This window comes from Muscardinus avellanarius (genome assembly GCF_963383645.1).
Source record: "Muscardinus avellanarius genome assembly, chromosome: 10".
Classification (NCBI taxonomy): Eukaryota; Metazoa; Chordata; class Mammalia; order Rodentia; family Gliridae; genus Muscardinus; species Muscardinus avellanarius.
This window is the reverse complement of record NC_137796.1, coordinates 16,611,549-16,625,797: the sequence shown is the minus strand read 5'-3', so window position 1 is coordinate 16,625,797 and position 14,249 is coordinate 16,611,549. Positions and strand designations below refer to the sequence as shown.

At 41.0% G+C, this 14,249-nt stretch overlaps 1 protein-coding gene across 2 annotated transcripts in view; it reads left to right on the top strand.

Annotated features, from left to right (window-relative positions):
* The window catches only part of NFAT5 (nuclear factor of activated T cells 5), a gene marked incomplete at its 5' end in the record, with an annotated part of 97,120 nt that overhangs the window by 76,679 nt on the left and 6,192 nt on the right, over window positions 1–14,249 (top strand). For both annotated transcript variants that reach the window (XM_080702055.1, XM_080702054.1), the window contains 5 exons: window positions 1,787–1,921; window positions 2,045–2,097; window positions 4,224–4,356; window positions 10,942–11,025; window positions 12,628–12,776. In XM_080702055.1, coding sequence (XP_080558181.1) covers window positions 1,787–1,921; window positions 2,045–2,097; window positions 4,224–4,356; window positions 10,942–11,025; window positions 12,628–12,776 — 554 coding nt within the window. The remainder of the gene's footprint in view (window positions 1–1,786; window positions 1,922–2,044; window positions 2,098–4,223; window positions 4,357–10,941; window positions 11,026–12,627; window positions 12,777–14,249) is intronic.

Below are 14,249 nucleotides of genomic sequence, written 5' to 3'. Positions count from 1 at the left end.
TGGCAATTTAGTGAGGCTTTGAGCAATCTAGTGAGACCCTGTTTCCCAATAAGAAATAAAATTGTGCCTGGGGGTATAGCTTGGAGGTAATATGCCTGAGTTCAATCCCCAGTACCCTCCCCCCAAAATATGACTGAATTTAACAATTTCTGCTTCCTTTTTTTTCAATCTGTCCCATAACTTTGGGAAAAGGATAATATCATCAAGGATATCAATATAACTATCCCTTTGTTAAAATTCCAGGCATAGTTTTCTTTCTTCTTTCTTTCTTTCTTTCTTTCTTTCTTTCTTTCTTTCTTTCTTTCTTCCTTTCTTTCTTTCTTTCTTTCTTTTTTCTTTTTTTTTTTTTGTGGAACTGCGGATTGAACCCAGGGACATTCTACCTCCTAGCTATATGCCCAGCCTTTTTAATTTTTTTACTTTGAATCAGGGTTTGGCTAAATTACGAAGTGTCCCACTAAGTAACTGAGGCTCTCCTCAAACCTGTAATCCTCCTGTCTCAGCCTCACATGGGGATTACAGTTGTTCACCATCATGTCTAGCCCATCTTAGTTTTTAACCTCAGGGTTTCCTAGTTCAGGGAAACCACCTGATAGAATGAATTGTTCCAAAGTGGATTCAATATATTTGTAGATATTCTTTTGGTGTAGGGTCTCTTGGATCCTGTGTTTAGATCTATAAAAATATTCTCAAGCCGGGCATGGTGGCATACGCTTGTAATCATCGCTCTTGGGAGGCGGAGACAGGAGGATCACGCTGGTTCGCCGCGCTGGCTTAAGAGACCCTGTTTCCAAAAATTAAAACATAGGTCTGGGAGTGTGGCCTGGAGGTAGAAGGGCTTCCAGGAACCCCAGTATCACCAAAAAAAAAAAAAAAAAGAAAGAAAAAAAAAACATAAAATAGGAGCCAGGCGTGGTGGTGCACGCTTATAATCCCAGCATTCGGGAGGCTGAGACCTGGAGGATCACGGTGCTGTAGCTCAGAGGTCAAATGCCCCTGGGTTCCATCCTCAGACCTGGGAAAAAAAAAACAACAACCCATAAAATAGAGTGTAGCCCAGAGGTAGAAAGGTTTCCAGGAACCCCAGTACCACCAAAAAAAAAAAAAAAAAAAAAAAAAAACCTCAGAATCACCCATTTACCCCTCATTGCTTGCTTCAGAGATCTTACAATGTAATGTATATTTGAAATTTAAAGGCTTGATATTGTGGGAGAAGCTTATCTTTAAGTGTTTTTTTTTGGGGGGGGCAGGTCTGGGGATCGAACCCAGAGGTATTTGACCTCTGAGCTATACCCCCTGCCCAATCTTTTATTCTTTATTTTGAAACAGTGTCTCACTGAGTTTCAGAGGGCCTCACTAAGTAGCTGAGGCTGTCCTTGAACCGCGATCCTCTGGTCTCAGCCTCCCAAATGCTGGGATTACAAGCGTGTGCCACCACGCCCTGCTATCTTTAAGTTTTTAAAACAGAGAACAAAAACATGACCCAAGCCAAGCATGGTGGTGCATGCCTGTAATAGCCTCAGCACCATGGTGAGACTGAGCAACTTAGAGGAGACCCTATTTGCAAATAAAAGGTAAAATAAGGTGGAGTTGCAGCTCAGAGATGAATGCTCCTAGGTTAATCCCCAGTACCATCACCACCAAAAACAAAGCTAAAGAAAGTTAAATCCAAGGTCAACAAGGTCAAAGACAATTTATAGAATTGGATACTTAATTGCACTGTTGATTTTAGGTAAGATACAAATGTTGGTGGTTCTTCTCATGAAATGTTTTCCTGTGCCCACAGCTCAACCAGCAGGAGTGCCAGAGATCTTAAAGAAAAGCTTGCATAGCTGTTCAGTGAAAGGGGAGGAAGAAGTGTTTTTAATTGGCAAGAACTTTCTGAAAGGAACTAAAGTTATTTTCCAAGAAAATGTTTCTGGTAAGTAGGCAGATTAGTGGTACAGATACTGTTGCATGTTTACTTTGTTGTAGAGACACAGTTGTCTATAGAGTAGAAAAACTTGTTCAAAAACTTAATCGCTCTTTTTGTTTTTTCAACCAGATGAAAACTCTTGGAAATCTGAAGCTGAGATTGACATGGAATTGTTTCATCAGGTATAGTCTTAATCTTTTTATAAGCAATTCAATTTTGTTCTATTTTTTTTTTTTTTTTTTTTTTTTTTGCGGGTCTGGGGATGGAACCCAGGGATATTCGACCTCCGAGCTACACCCCCTGCCCTGTTTTTTATTCTTTATTTTGAAACCGGGTTTCACTGAGTTGCAGAGGTCTCAGTAAGTAGCTGAGGCTGTCCGTGAACCTTGATCCTCCGGTCTCAGCCTCCCGAATGCTGGGATTACAAGCCTGCGCCACAACATGAAAATTTTTATACTTTTATTGCTACAATGTGGTTATACATCATAGTAAGCACACAGCACTTGGTGTAGTTCCCTCCCTATATCTGCCTCCCTCCCTCTTCCTTTCTCCATATATGTGAATGAGATTGGTTATGCGTCCCTAGATGGACCCCAAACTGTGCCCTTCCTCAGTCCTCGTTTTTTCCCTTCCCATATTCCTTCTCCAGGCCCCTTCATCTTTTCAGTCCCCTTTATCTATTCTATTGGTTTCTCTCCTCATTTGACTGAAGTCTCTTTTGCTTTTTATTTTTGTTCTAGCTTCTATATACTACCAAAAGCATAAGACCCTTGACTTTCTAAGACTGGCTGATACCATTAAGCATAATATTTTCTAGTTCCATTTATTTTCCTACAAATGACATAATTTTGATCTTTATGGCTGAGTAAAATTCCATGTGTGTATATACCACATTTCCATTATCCATTTGTCTGTTGATGAACAACACATAGACTAGTTCCATAATTTAGCTGTTGTAAATCATGGTACTATAAACACAAGTAATCATGTATCACTATGGTATTCTAACTTCAGTTCCTTTGGAAAGATACCAAGGAGTAGTATGGCTGGGTTATAAGGTGATTCTGTTGTTAGTCTTCTGAGGCACCTCTTCTTTTTAATTTAATTTTTTTCTTTTTTGTGAGCCAGGTGTGGCGCAAGCTTGTAATCCCAGTATTTGGGAGGCTGAGTTTTCAGACAGCTTCAGTGGCTTAGTGAGTACCTTTGCAACTCAATGAGACCCTGTTTCAAAATCAAGAATAAAAAATCGGGCTGGCGTGTATGTAGCTCAGAAGTAGATTGCCCCTGAGTTCCATCTCCAGTATGAGTTGCAAAGGACCTTACTAAGCAACTGAGGCTGACCACAAACCTCTATCCTTCTGTCTCAGCCTCCAGAATGCTGGGATTACAGCACGCACCACCACACTTGGTAGAACCTCCATATTGATCTCCAAAGTGTTTGTACTAATTTATAATCCCACCAACAGTGTAAGCGTTTCTGTTTCTCCACACTATTGTTTGCATTCTTTTTTCTTTTTTTTTTTTTCCCCCCGCAGTACTGAGGATGGAACCCAGGGGATTGTATTTCCAAGCTACACCCCCAGCCTGATTTTTTAGTCTTTGATTTTTGAAACAGGGTCTCACTTAGTTGCAAAGGGCCTCACTAAGTAGCTGAGGCTGTCTGCGAAGCATGATCCTCTGGTCTCAGCCTCCTGAATGCTGGGATTGCAAGCGTGCGCCACCACACCTGGCTTTGTTTGCAGTTTTGATGATTGCCAATCTAACTGGTCTGAGGTCATTGTGGCTAGAGTGTAGTTAAGCCAAGGGGAGGGTGGAAATGATACAAAACTGACAAAGCAGGAACCTAGTAAGACACCGAAAACTTTTGGATTTTACCTTAAAAAAAAATTTAAGATTAATGGCTTGGAGCTGGACATGGTTGGTGCATGCTTGTAATCCCAGTACTTGGGATCCTGAGCAGGAGGGTCTCAGGTTCAAGGCCAGCCTCAAAATTTAGCAAGACTCAGCAATTTAGTGAGACTCTGTTTCAAAACAAGAAAAAGGGCTGGGAGTGTAGCTCAGAGGCAAAAATGCCCGTGGATTCAATCCCCAGTACAACAGCAAAACACACACACACACACCACACCATACCACAGTCTGTCTGTCTGTCTGTCTGTCTGTCTCTCTCTCTCTCTCTCTCTCTCTCTCTCTCTCTCATTTTTCCCCTAATTTGACTTTTACAACTTTACAGGAAGCAGGAAACATACTTAGTTATTTTTTAACTTAAATATTGCTTCTTTTCTGACTCTTGCATTTTTCTTTAAATTAGAACCATCTTATTGTGAAGGTTCCCCCTTACCATGACCAACACATAACTTTGCCTGTATCAGTGGGGATATATGTGGTAACCAATGCTGGAAGATCCCATGATGTTCAGCCATTCACTTACACTCCGGACCCAGGTACGTCAAAATACACAGTTCTGAACTAAAATGAATAATTCTAGTTGTTTAGAAAGGTATGAAGAGTACCAGCCAACCAAAAAGAAATATTACTAAGATTAACTAGTATTAATTTATCTCGGAGATGGTATTATTTCCTAAAAAGCAGCCATCAGATAGCACTTTACTCCTATGTTAGCAGAATCATTCCCACCAGTGCTCTCATGCTAAGTGGAAGCATGACCTTGAACTCTCCAGAGCTTCCCTGCAGGTCACTAGTAGAGATAGCCATTCTCTGAGTACCTCTTAAGTGCAGACAGCAGGCAGTGCTGCCTTTTTTTTTTTTTTTTTTTTTTTTTTTGGCCACACTTAGGATTGAATCCAAGGCCTTGGGTGTACTAAGCATGTGCTCTACCACTGAGGTACCTCCCGCAACCCAGGGCGGGTTTTGAGAGAGGTGGTGAGGGATAGGCTTGGAGTGATAAAAAATGAAAGTGTCAGAGACTAGCCACGCATGTTGGCGCACACTTGTAATCCCAGTACTTGGGAGGCTGAGATAGGCAGATTGCAGGTTGAGGACAGCCTCAGCATGTAGTGAGACTCATCAACCTAGTGAGACCCCTGTTTCAAACTAAACATTTTTTAAAATAGGGCTGGGCTGCAGCGCAGAAGTAGAATGCCCCTGGGCTCGATCCCCAGTATTACAAAAAAAACTGTGTTAGACTATTGGTAAATATTTTATAATTTTTAGCTTTTAGGTAAAATAATATAGTTTAGACATCAGAGCAGCAAGAACAACAGAATGTTGAAAGTTTAGATGATACCTGATTAAAGAATATCTTATGAAGTGTTCCCTACATTAATTTAGTTACCTGGAGAAGAGAAAACTTTTCTGGCAATAGGGAGAACAGGTTCTGGCTTGTTTATTTGTTTTTTGTGGTACTGGGGGTGGAACCCAGAGGCTTTTCTACCTCCAGGATATACTCCCAGACCTATTTTATATTTTATTTGGAAACAGGGTCTCACTATAAGTAGCCAACGCTGGCTTCAAACCTGCGCGATCCTCCTGTCTCAGCCTCCCAAGTGCGGGGATAAGAAGCGTGCACCACCACGCCCGGCTTGAGAACAGGTTTTAATGGAAACTCTCTGTATGTTTTATTGCCTTAGGCTTGGCTCCTGTCATAGTTTTTGTTTTTTCAGTTCATTCCAGTCTCAGGCATGCTTCAGATTTAGTAGTTCTTCTGTATCTGTAGTTTACTGATATGTTCAGGATTCAGTGAGATTGAAGGTAAAGGAAAGGATCTGGGCGTGGTGGTGCACACTTGTAATCCCAGCACTTGGGACGCTGAGACTGGAGGATAGCAGGTTTATGGCCAGCCTCAACTACTTATTGAGGCCCTCTGCAATTTAGTGAGACCTTGTCTCAAAGAATAAAAAATAGGGCTGGGGGTAAAGCTTGGAAATAAAATTCCCCTGGGTTCCATCCCTAGTACCACAGAGAGAGAGGGAGGGAGGGAGGGAGGGAGGGGGGTAGGAGGGAGGGAGGGAGGGAGGAGGAGAAGAAGAGAGGAGAGAGGGAGAAGGAGGAGGAGGAGGAGGAGGAGGAGGAGGAGGAGGAGGAGGAGGAGGAGGAGGAGAAGGAGAAGAGAAAGAGGAGAGGAGTAGAGTAGAGTAGACTCAGGGAAAGAAAGCCCTGGCATACAAAAGTGAGGGCGGTGAATCCGGGTGTGGCAGCACATGCCTGTAGTCCCAGTTATGTGAGAGGCTAAAGCAGGTGGAGTGATTCTCCTATTTCAACCTTCCAAGTACTGTTTCATTTTTGTTCTCAAAAAAATAAAAATAAGAGAAACAAAGCTAGGATAGAGTTACAATTTCTTGGTAATTTTTTTCAATTCATTTAATTCTGTTTTTGTTTTCTCTCTCTCTCTCTCTCTCTTTTTTTTAATGTGGTACTGGGGATGGAACCAAGGAACATTCTACCTCTGTGCTATACCCCCAGCCCTATTTTATTCGTTTTGTTTTTAAACAGGGTCTCACTAAGTTGCTGAGGCTGGCCACAAACCTGTGAGCGTCCTGTCTCGGCCTTCCGAATACAGGGATTACAAGCATGTGTTACTGTTTCTGGCTCTGTTTTTTTGTTTTTTTGTTTTTCCAGTCATGTCTGAATTTTGCAATATTGTTTTTTTCCCACTGTTTTGTATACAAGGTAATGCTACAGTATATGGCACTAATGAAATTTCCTCTGTTATTTGTCTCAGGATAAAAAGTCACAAAGTCTTTGGGCTAAAAAGGCAAAATTTAGAAATAATATAACTTTGACAAAAATAGAAAAACGAAGATTATATTCAGATACTAAATAATTGGTGGCTTTTTTTCTCAGGCCTCTAAAATAGAAAAATAAATAAATAATGGTACTTATAGCACTTTTATAACTGCTAATTACTAAATACTGATACACAATATTTTGTAGAAGAATGAGCAAATGTGGGGAAAGGATAACATACTTAATACATAAGAATATATTTCTTTTTTATTTTTACTTTTTTGTGTGTGTGTGGTACTGGGGTTCCTGGAAGCCCTTCTACCTCCGGGCTACACTTCCAGACCTATTTTTACATTTTTTAAATTTGGAAACAGGGTCTCCTAAGCCAGCGCGCGTGGCTGGCTTCGAACCTGCGCGATCCTTCTGTCTCTGCCTCCCAAGCGCGGGGATTACAAGTGTGCACCACCATGCCCGGCTTTACTTCTATTTTATTTTATTTTATTTATTTTATTTTATTTATTTATTTATTTATTTTTTGGTGGTACTGGGGATGGAACCAAGAGACATTCTACCTCTGAGCTACACCCTCAGCCCTATTTTTCTATTCTTTATTTTTGTTTGTTTGTTTGTTTGTTTTGGTACTGGGGTTCCTGGAAACTTTTCTACCTCTGGGCTACACTCCTGGACACCTATTTTTTATATATTTATTTGTTTTTTTTATGCTTGTTTGTTTTTTTGTTTTGTTTAGCAGGTCTGGGGATGGAAGCCAGGGCCATTCAACCTCCGAGCCACACCCCCTGCCCTATTTTTTATTCTTTATTTTGAAACCGGGTCCCACTGAGTTGCAGTGGACCTCACTAAGTAGCCGAGGCTGTCCGTGAACCGCGATCCTCCGGTCTCAGCCTCCCAAATGCTGGGATTACAAGCGTGTGCCACCACGCCCGGCTTATATTTTTATTTGGAAACAGGGTCTCTTAAGCCAGCGAGTCTGGCTTTGAACCTGCAAGATCCTCCTGTCTCCGCCTCCCAAGCACGATGATTACAAGTGTGCACCACCACACCAGGTTAAGAATTTTTCTTGATGTACTCAGGCATCAGTTATATGGGAGGATAAGGGGGTTGTATATCAAGGAATAGCTTTAAATTTTTTTTCTATCCTGGGCTGGGCATGGTGGCACATGCTTGTGATTCCTATAAGAAATGGGGATATAATACTTGTTCATAGCATTTATTTTGCTGCCTTTTGTGTGTGTATTCAGTATGGGGGATCAGACCCAGGGATGCTCTACCAGTGAGTTTTATCTCCAAACACCCCCCCCCTCCCCAATTTGTATTTTGGTGCTAAGGATTGAATAGGCATTCTACCTCTGAGCTGTACCTCCAGACCTACTTTTTTTTTTTTTTTTTTTTTAATGTGGTACTGGGTGTGGAACCCAGAGGCTTTTCTACCTCCGGGCTATACTCCCAGACCTATTTTTATACTTTATTTGGAAACAGGGTCTCACTAAGTTGCTGAGAGCTTCACTAAGTAGCTGAGGCTGGCTTCAAACCTGCGCAATCCTCCTGTCTCAGCCTCCCAAGCGCGGGGGTTACAAGCGTGCGCCACCACGCCCAGCTTCCTCCAGACCTACTTTATTTTTGAGTTTCAAACAGGGCCTCACTAAATTTCTGAGGCTGGCTACAGACCTGCAATTCTCCTGACTCAGCCTGGGATTATAAGCATGTACCACCATGCCTAGCTTTCATTTTCTTTTTCTGCATGTATATGTGGTACTGGTGGTAGAACCCAGGGGCTTTCTATCTCCACGCTATACCACCAGCCTTATTTTATTTTTTATTTGTAAGCAGGGTCTTGCTAAGTTGCTGAGAGCCTTACTAGGTTGCCGAGGCTGTCCTTGGTACTGAGGGTGGACCTGCAGTCCTCCTGTCTCAGTTTCTCAAGTACTGGGATAACAAGCATGTGCCACCATGCCTGGCTCAGTTTTTTTCTTCTCTTTTTCTTTTTTTCTTTTTTCATTTTGACACTACTGGGGATGGAATCCAAGGGCATTTTACCTCCAAGCACACTCCCAACCTATTTTTTAAATTATTTATTTATTTATTTTTGTTGTGAAACCCAGGGGCTTTCTACCTTCGAGCTATACTCCCAGACCTATTTTGTGTTTTATTTGGAAACAGGGTCTCACTAAGTTGCTGAGAACCTCACTCAGTAGCTGAGGCTGAGTTCAAACCTGCAAGATCCTCCTGTCTCAGCCTCCCAAGTACTGGGATTACAAGCGTGCGTCACCACGCCCAGCTTATTTTTTATTTTGAAACAGGTCTCACTAAGTTGCAGAAGGCCTCACTAAGTAGCTAAGGCTGTCTGTGAACTGCAGTCTTTCTGTCTCAGCCTCCCAAGTGCTGGGATTACAAGCGTGCACCACCATGCCTGGCTTTGGCTCAATTTCTTATAAATAATTTGTTGGGCCTCTTATGTAACATATTACAATATGTTAGTTAACTTCATTTTTGCAGATGTATATGGGTGTGTGTGTGTGTGTGTGTGTGTGTGTGTGTGTGTGTTATTACTAGGGATAGAATCCAAGGGCATTCTACTTCTGAGCTATAGCCAGTACCCTATTTTATTTTATTTTATTTTTAAATTTAGAAACAGGGTCTCACTAAGTTGCTAAGGCTGGCCACAACCCTATAATCCTCTTGTATTAGCCTCCCAAGTACTGGGATAACAAGCATGTATCCACCATGCCAAGCTTCATCTATTACTTTTTAATATTTATTTACTTTTTTTGTGCCACCACGCCCTCTATTTATTTAATTTTATACTGATGATTGAACCTAGGAGTGTTCTATCTCTGGGCTATACCCCCATACCTTTTTATTTTTTATATTGAAACAGGGTCTCACTAAGTTGCTGAGGCTGGTCTCAAACTTGTGATCCTCCTGTCTCAGCCTCCCAAGTACTGGGATTATAGGCATGTGCCACCACACCTGGCTCTCTTTATTGATTTTTATATAATCATTATTTGACATTGTTGAGCTGGGCATGGTGGCGCACGCTTGTAATCCCAGCACTTGGGAGGCTGAGACAGGAGGATTGCACAGGTTCGAAGCCAGCCTCAGCTACTTAATGAGGCCCTCAACAACTTAGTGAGACCTTGTTTCCAAAAAAGTATTAAATAGGTCTGGGAGTATAGCCCGGAGGTAGAAAAGCTCCTGGGTTTCATCCCCAGTACCACCAAAATAAATAAATAAAAATTGACATTGTCACGTCAAGAATAATACATTAGCTGCGCATGGTGGTACATGCCTATAATCCTAGTAGTTGGGAGCCTGATACAGGAAGATCACAGGTTAGAGGCCAGTCTCAGTAATTTAGTGAGACTCTGTTACAAAATAACAAATAAAAGTTGGGTGTAGTGGTGCCTGCCTGTAATCCCAGTACTTGGGAGGCTGAGACAGGAGGATCACAGGTTTGAGGACAACCTCAGCAAGTACTGAGACTCTTTATCAACCTAGCAAGACCCTGTATCAAAAAAAAAAAAAAAAAAGGGTTGATGTAGCTCAGAGGTACAATGCTCTTGGTTTCAATCCCCAGTGCCACATACTCAAATATATGACTGGAGAGTCTAGTACAGAGGTAAATTGCCCCTGGATTCAATCGCTAATACCAAAGAGTAGAAAAAAGGATAATACATTACAAATAAACTCAGAGCTGAGTGTGGTGGCACATGCCTACAATCCCAGTACTTGGGAGGCTACAACAGGATGGTCACAGGTTTGTGGTCAGCCTCGGCAACTTGATGAGACCCTGTTTCAAAATAAATAAGGCTGGTGTTGCGGCTCAGAAGTAGAATGCCCCTGAGTTCAATCCCCAGCACCACACACATAAAAGTATCATAGTATTATAGATTTGGTATGTTCATCAGTTATTTTGATGTAGCTGAAACATTGACTACAATGTTTTTCAATTAGTACTTAACAACTTATGTAGCAAATTTATTTTCTTGCTAGGGATCTTACATATTTAGTATGTCTTAAATGTCATATGTTCTGAGGCCAGTATTTTCCTGTGGTATTGGTAATGTGTATAATGGTATAAGAAGTTTCCTCGAAAATCACTTTAGTTTTGCTAGTTTTTTTTGATAGGCTAGTATATGCTCTACCAGCTTGGAGATTAGTGAGTTCTACAGGATAGACTTCTGGCTGTCATTTATTTCAATGAAAATTTGTGCTAATGAGTTAGTGATATTCTGTGGAAAATATTTCAACTGAAGAATTTTAAGATACATGTTTTGTTAGGATGAATAAATTTAAATAAATACATGAACTTTTTTTTTTAATAGCAGCAGCTGGTGCTTTGAATGTAAATGTGAAGAAGGAAATAACTAGTCCTGCAAGACCTTGCTCTTTTGAAGAAGCCATGAAAGGTACCAAGTTGATTCTTCTCAAAAATTATAATTAAGTGCTTCTATCTGCTGCATCTGGGAAACCTTCATGTTCTGCTTACTCTTATGTACTTGTAACTCTTAGCAGGATATCTTCTATGTTATAAAATAAATATGTACTTAATTCTACTGGATCCAGAGACTTGTTTTGCAACTTTACATTTTCTTTATTATTTTATATGCACTTTTATTGGTGCATTATAGTCTCCTATTCTGTACTTCAGATTGATAGGGAAATACATGCACACAGTACTTGGTAAGATTCCCCCTGGCTCCTCCCTACTCCCTTCCTTTCCCTGTACATGATACTGAGATTGGAAGCCGAAGGCTTCCTACTTCCAAGCTGTACTTTCAGCTCTTTTTGATTATTTTATTTTACTTTATGTGGCACTGGCGATTTAAACCATGGGCATTCTACCTCTGAAGCTAAACCATTCCCAACCCTAAACCCTATTTTATTTAATTAATTTTTTTTCTTTTCCCTTTTTTTTTTTTTTCCCAGTACTGGGAATGGAATTAGGGGGCATTCTACCTCTGAGCTACATCCCAGCCCTATTTTTGTTTCTTTTATTCATTTATTTATTTATTGTGGTACTAGGGATTGAACCCAAGGGCATCCTACCTCTGAGCTATACCCCTAGCTCTATTTTTTATTCTTTATTTTGAAATAGAATCTCACTAAGTAGCTGAGGCTGACTTTGAACCTATGATCCTCCTGTCTCAGCCTCCCAAGTACTGGGATTACAAGCATGCACCAAAATGCCCAGCTTAGTTAGTTAGTTAGTTAGTTAGTTAGTTAAAAAAATTTATTTTTTTGTACTGGGGATTGAACCTGGGGTATTCCACTTCTGAGTTACACCCCTAGCCCTATTTTCTTTCTTATTTTTTTTAACAAAGTCTCACTAAGTTGCTGAGGCTGGCCTTGAACCTGTGACCTCATATCTAAGCCCCCCAAGTATTTCTGCATTATTAGGCCATTCCAGAAATCCTCAACGCTGTATATTTCAAAGGGAGGTACAGGCCAGTTGTGGGGCTCATGCTTATAGTCCCAGCATCTGGGAGGCTGAGATAGGGGGATCATGATTTGTGGACAGCCTCAACTACTACTTAGGCCCTTTGCAACTCTGTGAAACCCTCTTTCAAAATAAAAAATAAAAAATAGAGCTGGGGTGTAGCTCGGAGGTAGAATGCCCCTGGGTTTCATCCCCAGTACCACAAAAAAAAAAAAAAAAGGAAGGTACTTTTTTTTTTTTTTTTTTTGCGGGTTTGGGGATGGAACCCAGGGGCATTTGACCTCCAAGCAACACAGCCCTATTTTGAAACTGGGTCTCACTAAGTTGCAGAGAGCCTCACTAAGTAGCTGAGGCTGTCTGCGAACCGCGATCCTCTGGTCTCACCCTCCCAAATGCTAGGATTACAAGTGTGCGCCACCACGCCCGGCAGAAGGTACGTTTTGATTTACTAATTTTGTATCATTATAACAAGAAAAAACATACACTTAAATCATGACTTATAGTCAAAAATTACAGAATACTTGTTACTATGGTTTTAAACTTTTCTTTCATTTTTTTTTTATGTGTGCAGCAATGAAAAATACTGGATGTAACTTAGATAAGGTAAATATCCTTCCTAATGCCCTGATCACTCCACTCATATCAAGTAGCATGATTAAGAGTGAAGACGTTACTCCAATGGAAGTAACAGCAGAAAAGAGATCTTCTTCTATTTTTAAGGTGAGTTATATTAACTATTGCCCCAGTGTTACCTCACATATAAAAATTGCTACTTACAAATTTCTTCCCCCCTCCCCCCTCCTCCTCCTCCTCCTTCTCCTCCTCCTCCTCCTCCTCCTCCTCCTCCTCCTCCTCCTCCTCTTCTTCTTCTTCTTCTTCTTCTTCTTCTTCTTCTTCTTCTTCTTCTTTTTGACTAGAGATTAAAATTAAAGTCAGGGGCATTCTACCTCTGAACTATACTCCCAACCTATTTTATTTTTATTTTGAAACAAAGTCTTGCTAAATTGCTAAGGTTAGCCGGGCATGGTGGCGCAGGCTTGTAATCCCAGCATTCGGGAGGTTGAGACAGGAGGATCGCGGGTTCACGGACAGCCTTAGCTACTTAGTGAGGCCCTCTGCAACTCAGTGAGACCCTGTTTCAAACTTAAGAATAAAAAATAAGGCTGGGGTGTTCATCCCCAGTACCGTAAAAAAAAAAAAAAAGCTAAGGCTGGCCTTGAATTTGCAAGCTTCCTGTCTTAGCCTCCTAAATGCTGGAATTACAGGCATGTGTCACCAGGCCCAGAGACTTTTCTTGTTTCACATTCTTTTTTTTTTTTTTTTGGTAGTACTGGGACCCCAGAGGCTTTCTACCTTCAGGCTATACTCCCAGACCTATTTTATATTTTATTTGGAAACAGGGTCTCACTAAGTTTCTGAGAGCCTCACTAAGTAGCTAAAGCCAGCTTTGAACCTGCGCGATCCTACTGTCTCACCTTCCCAAGCACAGGGATTACAAGTGTGCGCCACCATGCCCGGCTCTCACATTCACTTTGCATTGGATACACTTAATGAATTTTGATTTTCATTGATTTTCAGGGTGAATGCTTTACATTTCAACAAAATTATCTGCAAAACAACTTTTTGACAAGGGAGGAATTAATACCTGTAGGAAGAGGGATTAACAAAAGTACTAATTTTAGCATTTTCAGAATTAGAAACATTTTTATTAATTTTATTTCCTAGCTTCCCTCCCTCTCCCTCTCCCTCTCCCTCTCCCTCTCTCTCTCCCCCTCTCTCTCTTTCTCTCTCTCTTTCTCTCTCTCTCTTTTGTGGTGGTACCGGAAATTGAACCCAAAGGTATTCTATCTTTGAGCCACAGCCCCAAACTGATTTTTTTGTTTCTTATTTGTAAACAGTTTCAGTAGGTTGCTGAGACCTCACTAAGTAGCTGAGGCTATCCTTTAACTTGCAATCCATCAGTCTCAGCCTCTCAAGTCCTAGGATCATAAGCGTGCATCACTGTGCCCAGCTTTTCTAATCTTTTCCCATAAGTCCTCCATTTATCATTTGTTTTTCCCCACTGTGCAGATCCGTAAAATAGAGGTATTTGAAGTCTGTAATTAATGAACTGTAGAATTAATGTTCACTTATTACCCTTAATTTGCCTAAGCATATCAATAGCTGATAATTCTTTTACTTTCTTGCTTGACA